This window comes from Fragaria vesca, linkage group LG2, assembly GCF_000184155.1.
Source record: "Fragaria vesca subsp. vesca linkage group LG2, FraVesHawaii_1.0, whole genome shotgun sequence".
NCBI lineage: Eukaryota > Viridiplantae > Streptophyta > Magnoliopsida > Rosales > Rosaceae > Fragaria > Fragaria vesca.
The window spans coordinates 26279806-26290826 of NC_020492.1; the positions used below are offsets into that span (position 1 = coordinate 26279806).

At 38.2% G+C, this 11021-nt stretch overlaps 2 protein-coding genes across 2 annotated transcripts; one reads left to right on the top strand and one right to left on the bottom strand.

Moving 5' to 3' along the window:
* The first annotated feature begins 2147 nt into the window (after positions 1-2147).
* On the top strand, positions 2148-2702 carry LOC101297702 ((-)-germacrene D synthase-like). The gene is made up of 2 exons (XM_004293003.1): positions 2148-2330; positions 2409-2702. The coding sequence occupies exons 1-2, from the start codon at positions 2148-2150 to the stop codon at positions 2700-2702; spliced, it is 477 nt and encodes a 158-aa protein (XP_004293051.1).
* Positions 2703-3193: 491 nt separating this feature from the next.
* Positions 3194-9431, bottom strand: LOC101298859 (homeobox-leucine zipper protein REVOLUTA-like). The gene is made up of 18 exons (XM_004291525.1): positions 9190-9431; positions 8787-8946; positions 8349-8428; positions 8152-8242; positions 7917-8012; positions 7685-7798; positions 7511-7594; positions 7208-7363; positions 7057-7131; positions 6246-6352; positions 5880-6060; positions 5315-5503; positions 5078-5158; positions 4736-4870; positions 4284-4618; positions 3911-4016; positions 3662-3811; positions 3194-3467 (listed from the first exon to the last, which is right to left on the bottom strand). Exons 1-18 carry the CDS (start codon positions 9429-9431, stop codon positions 3318-3320), a joined length of 2532 nt encoding a protein of 843 aa, XP_004291573.1. The 3' UTR covers positions 3194-3317.
* Positions 9432-11021: the final 1590 nt, after the last annotated feature.

An 11021-nucleotide genomic window follows, 5' to 3' on the forward strand; every position in this document is an offset into this window, starting at 1 on the left:
AGTTATAGGTTGCATGCTAGGATGTCTTTGAAGTCCGCGTCGGTGAATTACATTCTAACATGTTCAAGTTCTTCCTTTGATCTATTTTGGATATGAAGTCCGCGTCGGTACATATCTATGAGAGGTTAGAAGGGTTTTAAGTAGTTAAGTCCGCGTCGGTAAATTACTTGAAACATGGAATTTGATTCGTTTCTCCATATGCATGATTTAGGTTGTTAGGGTTGAAATTACATAGCTACTTGATTATATGAATCTGATTTAGTGTTTTCTTGTGTGCAAAGAGACGATCACATGTATATAGTAGCTTAGGTTTTTGTTTCTTTTTAGTTTAGGATTTTCGTCACTCTTCTGTTCTCTGTTTTCTTTTATTTTATTTTCAAATCAAACGATCTCCGAATCCCCTGAAAATTTGTACAGTAGTTCCTCTGTGTGTCTAGTAGATCTCTGTAAATTTTCATATTTTTCTGAGTAGTTTAGGTTAGGTTTTTAATTAGGTTTTCGACTGCTGTTCTATGGAACAGTAGCTACTTTTGTAAATTGTTTAAATGTTTTATTACTTGTTAATATTTGTTGTGTTTTTCTAACGCTTTGTTTTGCAAGGTACCCTCAATCTCCGGCCCTATACGATACCCTACTTACTCAATGCTACTAACGATAAAAAGGGTTTATTTGATGCAGGTTTTGCACCCGTCACCAGACAACATTATTGGGGGTACAAACAGATTATTATACACATGCAGACCTAGAAAACAACTCGCATTCAACAAAATCAAAGTTTTACTACCCCTAGTATTGAACACAGCCATTAGACACATCCAGACAGTGAAAATAACTGACATGCAAACAAAAATTAAAGTTTACTACCCCTAGTAAAGTTTTACTAAGGGTAGTAAAGTTGCCACACCGTTTCTACATTGCCATAAAACACATTGAAGCAGAGAAATATGAACCCAAACAACATTATTGGGGGTACAAACACAGATTTATGCTAGGGTTTCTTTTCACCTGAAAAAGAAGAATTTAGCGCGATGTAGTGGTGGCGATGGAGTGAAGCAGCGGCGGTGAAGTACTGAAGCAGCGGCGGCGATGTACTGAAGCAGTGGCGGCGATGTACTGAAGTAGCGAAGCGGCGCGCGGGGATGGGTGCTGAGGTCTTGATGGAGTGAGGCAGCGGCGTCGATGGATTGAAGAAACGAAGCGGCGTCGATGGAGTGAAGCAGCGAAGCGGCGTCGATGGAGTGAAGTGGTGAGAACTGTTGAGAGAAATTGAATTCGGAGTGCCATCGACGAAGGAATTGACTTCGGAGTGGGTTGGAAGCGGTTATTAAGGCTGGGGTATAACTGTATTTTTACTAGGAAACATTGGTTTGGGCTGTGTAATCTGTTTTTGATTGGTTTGGGCTAGGAAAATATATTATTTGTGCATTAGGGCTTTTTCCCTTATAATTATATGTAGTTAACCATGATTAGAAATGATTAAAAGAAATGACACATGGCATCAAATCTAGGTAGTGGGCATAAAGATGGGTAAATAAAGATGGTCGGTAAATTTGCATCCTACCCAAAATGATCTCATAATCTTTTAAAAAGAAGGCTAGCTAATTTATAACGGCTATCTTTTCAATTGTTTGCTATCGATTAGGTGGGATATCTGTGCCACTAATCCGTTGCCAAATCTATGAAAGTTTGTTACAAGACAATGTTAGACGTCTATACTGAAATTGAAGAAGAGCTTGCAAAGGAGGGAAACCTGTATCGAATCCACTACGCCAAAGAAGTTGTAAGTGGCCTCGTAGACGGTTAATAGTTTTTAGTGTCCTTGTAAAAAAAAAAAAAAAAAAAAACTTGTTTAGTAATATTTTTTTTTATCAAGTAAACAACTGATATGTTACAACTAGTCTATTGTGAGTCGAACGCACAACCTTTTAAAGAGAGACCTATGTCACTAGACCAAATAGTGATGGGCACTTGTTTAGTGGTTTGTAAAATAAAATATGTTACGTGCAAGTGCAAATGATTGATAGATTAATTATATGAATGTTAATCGGTTCTTTTCTTATATATATACTGTATGTATTCGGATGAAAAACCAAGCCAAGTATTACTTGGTTGAAGCTAAATGGTTCCACCAGAAATATACACCGACAATGGAAGAATATATGGCCCTATCAATACGTTCCTCAGGCTACCCGCTGCTTACAACAACTTCTTGCATTGGAATGGAAGATACTGTTACACAAGAAAACTTCGATTGGCTAGCCACTATACCCAGGGCTTTGAAAGGGGCTGCAATAGTTGCTCGACTTATGAATGACATAGTGTCCCACAAGGTAAGTTACACACACAAAAGTATACCACCTACATTAATCTCTGCATTTCAATCATGTAGTTATGTCTGTTATTTGTAGTTTGAGCAAAAGAGAGGGCATGTTTCGTCAGCTGTGGAATGCTACATGAAAGAATTTGGTGTCACAGAAGAAGAAGCATCAATCGGATTGTGTAGACAAGCCAGCGATGCGTGGAAGGACATAAACGAATCGCTCCTCCTCCCTAATGCTGTTTCAAGGCCAGTGCTAACTCGAATTCATTGTATAACATGTGCCATAGATGTTGTTTACAAGTATGGAGACGGTTACACTGCTCCAGATGATACGCTCAAAAATCTTATAGCTTCTACACTTATCGAACAAGTTCCTCTATAATGTTTCAAGTTACCATTCACTCTGTTTCACATGCGTCGTGATTCCTGAACAGTGAGTTGTTATGGTGTAAGCTTGGTTTCGTGGGACTTCACCACCTTTCATTCTGGCACTGTAACAGAGACCACTCGGTTCTTTAGAATTCTTTGTTAGTCCCCTGTTTGCAGAAGATTGTTTTTGGAGAGGTTTTCGTTTTGATCCCCCACTCCTTTGTACTCTTTTTCATAAAACAAAATAAAAAAAGAGTGAGTTGTTATGGAGTGGGCACCAGTAATGATTCTCCACTGACGAGATAGACACAAAGAAGTAGGAAGAGTGTGGACTACTATAAATTCTGGAAAATCTCTGAATACACAAGTAAAACAACATGGTTTCAGCTTTAAGTTGAACTCCCCACCAAGTTGGCCATGTAATGCAGAAGTTAGGAGTTTCAAAACAAAACAAAAAACCAAAAAAGATTAAATTAAATTAAAATGATGCAAAACCAAGTTCTTATGGAAATTACAAAACTTTTGGTCTACTTTTCCTTTTCCATATTCATCCTTTTCAGATTTCATTTCCATGTCAAGTGGAAGAAAGGTGTTTAATTGGATGAATAACTTAAGTCAGCTAACATGTTCACACAAAAGACCAGTTTACAAACGAGAAAGCAAGGCAATGAACAGAATTGTCTTCTCCAGAAAGAACTTTCCATCCAATGGCTTGTTCATATGAGACATGGCGCCCCATTGTAGACATGCAAATCCCAGCTGGCAAGTAAGCAAATCCCTACGAAAGAAACAGTAGAGTGATTCAGCCAAATCTACAACTTCAAAGGAACCAAGTCCCTGGCTACTAGAAGGATGGGGTATTTTGTCTCAAGGAATTTGATTTTAGACTTTGATGGAAGAACCAAAGCTGCAATGGAAAGATCTGAGGAAAGACAACTTAAGAAAGAAAGCACAATATTCGTACAAACTCACCTGCTGCATCAGTTTAGCGAAGTCGGTGCACAATGTCTTACGTCCAGACTCATCAAATATCTTATCTAATGAGATGTCCTGCAGAGCAACAAGAGTAGTCTCTAGCATGTCAAGCCCAGCCTGGTTGGCAAAGATAAAAACCGGCACCGACTGCAAATCAAACAATAACAGCGTGGAAATTAAAATTTGTGCACTATGTTAAATGAAAGACATACAGAATTGCTATGACAACTAGACTTGCACAAGTACCTTCAATGAACAACACAAAATCGCATCTTGATGATGCCATAGATGTTTTAACATCGAGTCACCACCCAAGGAATCTGGCTGCAGCAGTTCTGCCCCTAAATGATAACTGAAGAGGAGGAAGGAGACAATCAGATATAAAATAATGTACGTTTACAATACAAAATCTATCACTGGATCTCGTATGATGTGATGTGTTGGATGATGATGAAACAGCCTGTCAGAGAGCTCGATGAGCACTCTCAGAATGCAGGCATGTGAATTAAACTTTATTCAGCATGCTTAAAAAGTCCCTCAATTAACTTTATTGCATTTACATATCATCACCAAGCCAGGAGATTACAAAAGTAGTCTGAGGATTTATACGAACACTTGCCTATAGCTCTGGCAGATCCAGTTAGCCAGTGTTAGAGCTTCTGGAGAGCCAGGAGATAGTTTTGGTCCCATGGACGGACTCAATCCTGATGGAGATATAGCCATCGCAACTCTCTGCACTGATGAGATGACATTTCGTACGTATTGGCGTGCCATGGATGCAACATTATCCTGTAGACTACTCTCGAACGGAAACTGGAAGGCAATAGTCAATACTGATCGAGTGTTATGAAATGAATTCAAATCTCCAGCATTATGGTTTGTTGTTGAGCCCACTTCAAGACTGGATGTCAGATCTAATGTACGATGTGTAGCCAAGGCATCTTTTGAATCACTCTGTATTAACAATTGAAAGACATTAGTGTGTTGGGAGAGGGAAGGAAAACAACATTCACATATCGCCCAAATTCCATAATCCCAACATCAGCCCATGAGAAGCACAAAAAACTCAACTGTTTTTGATTCCAAAGGAATAATGCGGAAACCAGAGGGAAGCAACGGAGCATCATCTGGAAACATCTCATCAATTGGAGCAAAAAAAAGCTCTGAACAGGCTCCAACAGCATTCTCATCAACTCCACTACATATCTGCCAATAGGATAGAAGAGATGATTCTCATGATTTAAATACATGCAAGTGAAGAATGTCATAAATCTATAACTATAGCAATGTATTTCATATTATACGAGAGGAGACCACGATAGGGTCCAGAAAAAGAACAATAGGATATTGACAAATGTATAACAAGACCAGCATTATAAAAAGGTGAATAAGAATCAGGAGAAAATAAATCACCTGTAAGAGATGAATGTCCCGTGATGCAAATGCTTCTTCTTGTGAGAAAGAATGGCCTTCAAGACGAACAACTTCAAGCAACTGAATGAAGACTAAAAGTCAGACCCATTGAAAACTATGTAACACATACTTCCTATGTTCTTTGTGAATTTAAGGTGAGATGTAATATTTCTTCATGGTTCATCTTGTGCACAAAGTAAAATTTGAATTTGACTTATAATTGAAAAAGAAACATACCTCTTCTTGTTCAATGGTGTGACCAAGTGGCATGATGATTTGGCCCCCAGTAAACCTTGTTGGCCTCATCCCTGGGTACGCATATGAACCAGATTTCAAAGATGCAGCAGAATAGGCATCAACATTGAAATCAGCCCACTCTGAACGATGCTCCCTCAAGAAACGAACCAGGACAGCTGGAGGAACATTCTGGTAATGGCAAAAGAAACACAACAAGATCTTTATACACAAAAGACGAGCTGGAAACATAAACATCTACTCAAACATTCAAGACCACCACCTATTTCTAGAATGACTGATTATCACTACAAGTTCCAATTAAATAAATCACAAATTGATAATTAAGTTGAGATGCCAAACTTGGCAGCCTGAGAAAAGCTTATACCTACATACAAACCCACAATCCAAGATAACAGGCTTGTCCGACGACAATCATAGGAAGGAGGTGAAAAGTAAGGTATGATCCAAGCAACATCATAGAAATGAATATGTGAGAAGAGGAAGTAACAAATTAACCTCAGAATACAACACAAGATTATGTCACATTTGATAGCTTATGACTTACTTGGAGTAGCATGGAAGCCTTTGCACACAGAATACCACCAAGAAAAGCAAAGGAATTAGCAGGATTCGTAGTAGTCAAATTCTTGGTTGAATTTACGGCCATTATAATGTCTTCAGCACCATCACAGTTGATCAATGACCAGCCATCATCATTAAATCCATTGACAGCATCATTAAAGCCTCTACAGTAGATAAATATATAGGTCATTCAAAATATCTATAAAAGATATGTGTCAGCTTATACAAACTTCTGACCACATAAATACAGTCAAGCAGGTGATAAAACAATGCCTTAATAGATGATTGCATTACAAACCAAAGTATAAACTGGGGAAGATAAACAAGAATTATAGAGCAACACACCCACCTGATTAATCTTTGGCTAAAAGTTCGCAGAACAGCGGGCTGCCTGCCCAAACTGTAGACAACTTCACCACTTGTCTCCTGAGCTATTTGCCTGATGTAACGCAATGCCTTAATAGATAAAGGTTAGTCAGTACCTCTGTTTCATTTATTTTTATCTTATGAAGTAGATGGTATATAGGTTAACCAAAAGAAGTAAACTTGATTAAACATACAGAACCAGAAGAAAACGAACAGTTGAACATAGTTTTTTTTTAGAAGATTGAACATGGAAGTTTATACAGCCAGAAATATTATTGATCCTCCAGCAATACAGCACTATCAACATAAATGGAACAAATCACCAGCAAGCGGTATTGTTATGGAATTATATTTACCAGAATATTAAGACTTAAAAGTAATATTCTCGCATCAAGATAGTTGGCTAAACAGGTTTAAAAGATCGACCTTTTATACTGAAAACCAGAATGTAAAAAATTTAGGTTACATGGGTTAGGGCAAAAGCTAATAACTTAAACGGTTCACCAAATATCCACCATCGGTTACAAAAAAAATGTTTGTTCCCAGGAAGCATACAAGATTTTATTGCAGGAAGCAGGGAAGCAGGGACTGAATGAATGTCACTCAAAATCAGATGGAAAATATGGTACCAGACATCCAACCAATCCTACATCTTATTATAAGAGACGTAATTTTTTTTTTTTTTTACTAAAACAAAGGAGTATTGTGCGTGGCTCAGTGGATACTAGTCTGACAAAAAAGCCAAAATAAAATCTAAAAAATCAAAAAGAGTTATTCCGGCATAATGTGCTCACCGCAATAGTCCTTTTTTGTGCAACAACTTTGGACGATTCATAAAGCGGTCGCAGCACTTCTGGCACACTCCAAGCCTGGAACAAGAGAATAAACAATTGAGTTTTCCTAAATAACAAATAACTAAAGAATATAAAGATCCAAAATTCAGACCTCAAGGTTCAGGTGGTCAACAATATGAATAATTGATCCTCCACCCTCACATGGTCGAATCAGATAACCACTAGGAAGCATTTCAGCTCTAACAAACTGGGCAGCAGAAGCTCCACTGGGACCAGCACCAGAACCAGAAAGCGATCTCTCACAGACCTTAACATTTTGAGAATAAAATATGTATAGAGAAAATTAGGTTATATGATCTGAACAGAAAGTTTAATATGTATACCTGATGCAGAGGTAACATGAATTATCAATAACCAGTATGACCACATCACAAACAACAAAAGACAAGCTTACCACGAAACTGCCATTGTCTAAACTAGTAGTGTATCTTAGGGTCCAAAAATCCCTTGCAGGAGCCAGTGTAGTTGGAGCATATGTCTGGAGTGATTAAAATGATATTTACTATTTATTCCTCCAGTAAAGGTGAACAGAAAATAGACAGAAAAACATTCAATGATATTTGTGCACCTGAGTATATATGAGTTCTATAGTCCCTCCGTTTCCAGCAGGAAACATAGTAAAGACTTCGAGGCTCCGACAGTCCCGGAACCAAGATGGACGATCTTTAAGGATCTCTGCAATCTGTTGAATATGAAGAGTTCACGAGCCTTATCAAATGGAAAGTACACTGCCTTGAACTATGCTAGTCCAAAAGAAAAACACAAAAAAATTAGGGATATTCAAAGAAGTTTACACTTACCTTCGTAGGCTCTAAACTTACAAGACCACAGGCTCTAGCTGCCACTCCACTGCAACTTTGTGAAATAGCAAAGATCCCAACTGAATCCGGACCAGGCTGCCACAATAATTAAGCAAACAATTCAGGCATTCAGCATAAGTTGAATGGCAACATAGAGAACCAGTTTGCACAAAACTTCACAAGGAAAAGAAAACAGAAACTATAATTTCACAAAGTGATAAAATGAAATGACAACCTTCATCCCAGGCATCTGGACCCAATCGACAGCAGTTCCTGTAGCCTTAGAAAGGAACTCTGCCAAGGTCTCCTCCGCTATGGAGAGGAGTCTGTGAAAGCCATAAGAAAGATTAGCTCATTGATAACAAAGAAATCACAGCGCCAGTACATACAAATAAGGGGAAAAACTGTAAGTCCATTAGTTGTAGGAAATACCCAGCAGGATTATTAGCATCTCTGAGAGAATGCTGAGGAGTTGTAACCACAGAGTCGCAGCTTGCATCAGTTGCTGGTGCCTACCCAAGAAAATCATTTCAGGGTTACAAACAGTCAAAATGAAAAGTCTTCAAGTCCAGTTTGCATTTCTAACATCACAGAATTGGGATACATACAGTTATTTGTTTGTAATATCTTAACTTGGCCATAGTGTAAATATAGTAAGATTGAATAAGAAATTAAGAAGTAAACAAACACATGATACTTTGGATAAATTTAAGCTACACAGGACAAAAAGGAAAATTATATAGTTGTCACAATATAGTTTTGAAAGAAGTGAAGGGAAATCTTCAAGGAAAGAATGTCCTTGATAATCATCGGAAAAGGAAATTTTTAACAAGCACCAAGTGAATAGGAAAGAATGAAAGCAAGGCTTACAGTATGCAGCTGCTGGCGCATGTACCCATTCTCACAAACAAGCTGAGACACCTGTTTTTGCAGTCGATCATTCTCCTCCATAAGCAGCTTATTCATTGCTGATAATTTCCTGTTAACAGTCTGAAGCCTCGAAGACTCTTTTCTCTGTTTTTCTCGACATCTGCATATACCCAAACAATTCCCCTTCCTTTAGCCCAAAACCTCCAAATCTCCCAATTGGGAAAAAACATGCCCTTGCACCAAAATGGCAAAATCCCCAAAAACTAAAAACAGAAATGCAGTCGAAGTATGCAACTTCATATCAAAATGGGAATACAAAACACCCAATTTTTTTTTTATAAAACCCGAAAATGAAGCTTCTTCACCAACAATTACCAGAAACAATTTCCAGTCTCGTTCATACCTGCGGTTCTGAAACCAGACTTTGATCTGCTTTGGCTCTATATTCGAAAGAATGGGGCAGTCTCGGATCAACTGCTGCCTTCTCAAAGAACTCGGCTTCGGGCACTCGGCATAGACTCGTTCAAGAGCCTCAACTTGCTCAGAAGTGTAACGCACATATTTCCCAGCATCATTAAGATGCTTGTTTATACTACTACCACTGCTACTCTCCCTGTGCTGATGATGAGCCACAGCCATCGCCATTTCCCCGAAAAGAAACCCAAAATCAAAACAAGCTCAAAGAAGCAAATATAGGCAAGAAATGAGGTGGAAGAAACGCCCTTAAAGCGCAGGCTGATTTTGGGTTTTGCTTAGGGACTTTAGAAAAAGATTGAAGAAAGATGCTCTGGCTTTGTAAAGTCCGTCTTATGGGGGAGAAAGAGAAGAGAGTAAGGTGTAAACGGACGAAGGTTTGAGCGGCTAGAAGATTCTTTGGTTTTTGTAAAAAGCTAATTGAGCTTGTTGGTGAAGACCAAAATGGGGGGTTTTGGCTCTAATACAGACACAAAGACTGTTTTTGATTTCTGTTACTCAACCAAAAGCTTTGAATGCAATCACAAAATTCCAAAAACACAGCTTAAACCCCAAGTTCCTAAGCTGGCTTTGAACTGAAACCCACTAAACACAGATAACCCCCCACTTGTGTTTTTTTCAAACCCAGTCTGTTCTTTATTTCAAACAATTGAATAGCTAAAAACACAACACATTGATACAGACAAACCCAAAAGAGCAAAGGAGAAACAGAAACAGCAAACCACAAAATCTAAGAGAGGCTCTTTCTGGACCAGGAGAGCCAGTGTGTGAAACAACCCAGGATAAGAGAGAGTGCATAAACCCTAATCATAATCATCATAGAGTGAGAAGCTGTTGCCACTTTCCAGAGAGAAAACACTTCTGGGCTTATTTATTTCTTAGAAATAAGAGAGGGGCAGCTAAAAAGACAGTGAGCTGAGCACTGAACAGTGGAGTGGAAATGAGAGAGAGAGAGAGGTTATTTTGGCACGCATACCGACAAACTTAGTAGTAGTTATATTAATATAATTTATTGGGTGTTTTTTTATTTTTTAAATAAGCGATGGAGTAATTAAAAAATAGTAGATTCGGCGCATTTACGTCGCTGTCACTACGGTTTGTTGGAAATGACGTGGTAGACCCAAAGAGGCGAGAGGTCATAGGCTGTTTAGCCTCTACTGTCATCTGTCTCGATCAAGTAAAACCAAATCTTTCTCCGCAGTAAAACAACAAATCGATAGTCCAAAACTAATCAAATTCCACAACTATCCCTTATATAGCATAGATATTCGTAAATTACCAAATAACCTGGCTCAACTACAACAAATTTTAGTAATTCTAACATTGTATGTTCATTTCAAATTAAAAAATAAGGTAAGAATGTGTGTACGACCGATTTAGACAATAAAAATAGAAAATATTTTTTAATATTTGTTTGGAGAAAATAAGGACAAACATGTTACAACCTCTTGATGTGATAAAGTCGGTACACCCGCCTAGCATGAAACCTCATGTTTAGCATTTGAATCTCAACTTGTATCAGTTTATTTTCGATTGATTAAAGGGTTCCTCGAGGTCGTGCTCATGTAGATAGAGGTTAGTCAAGTATTGTCATAGAGCTTGGTCCAACATAACTGAGGTGGCGTGACAAGTGAGCTCTAATTAAATGATTCTTCCGTAAGAGACAAAGATGTTTCATTCTTATATTGGTTTGGATCATGTTTTGCTGTTTTGCCAACTGGTAAAACTGGATGACCATCCAATCAACTCTCTCTCTCTCTC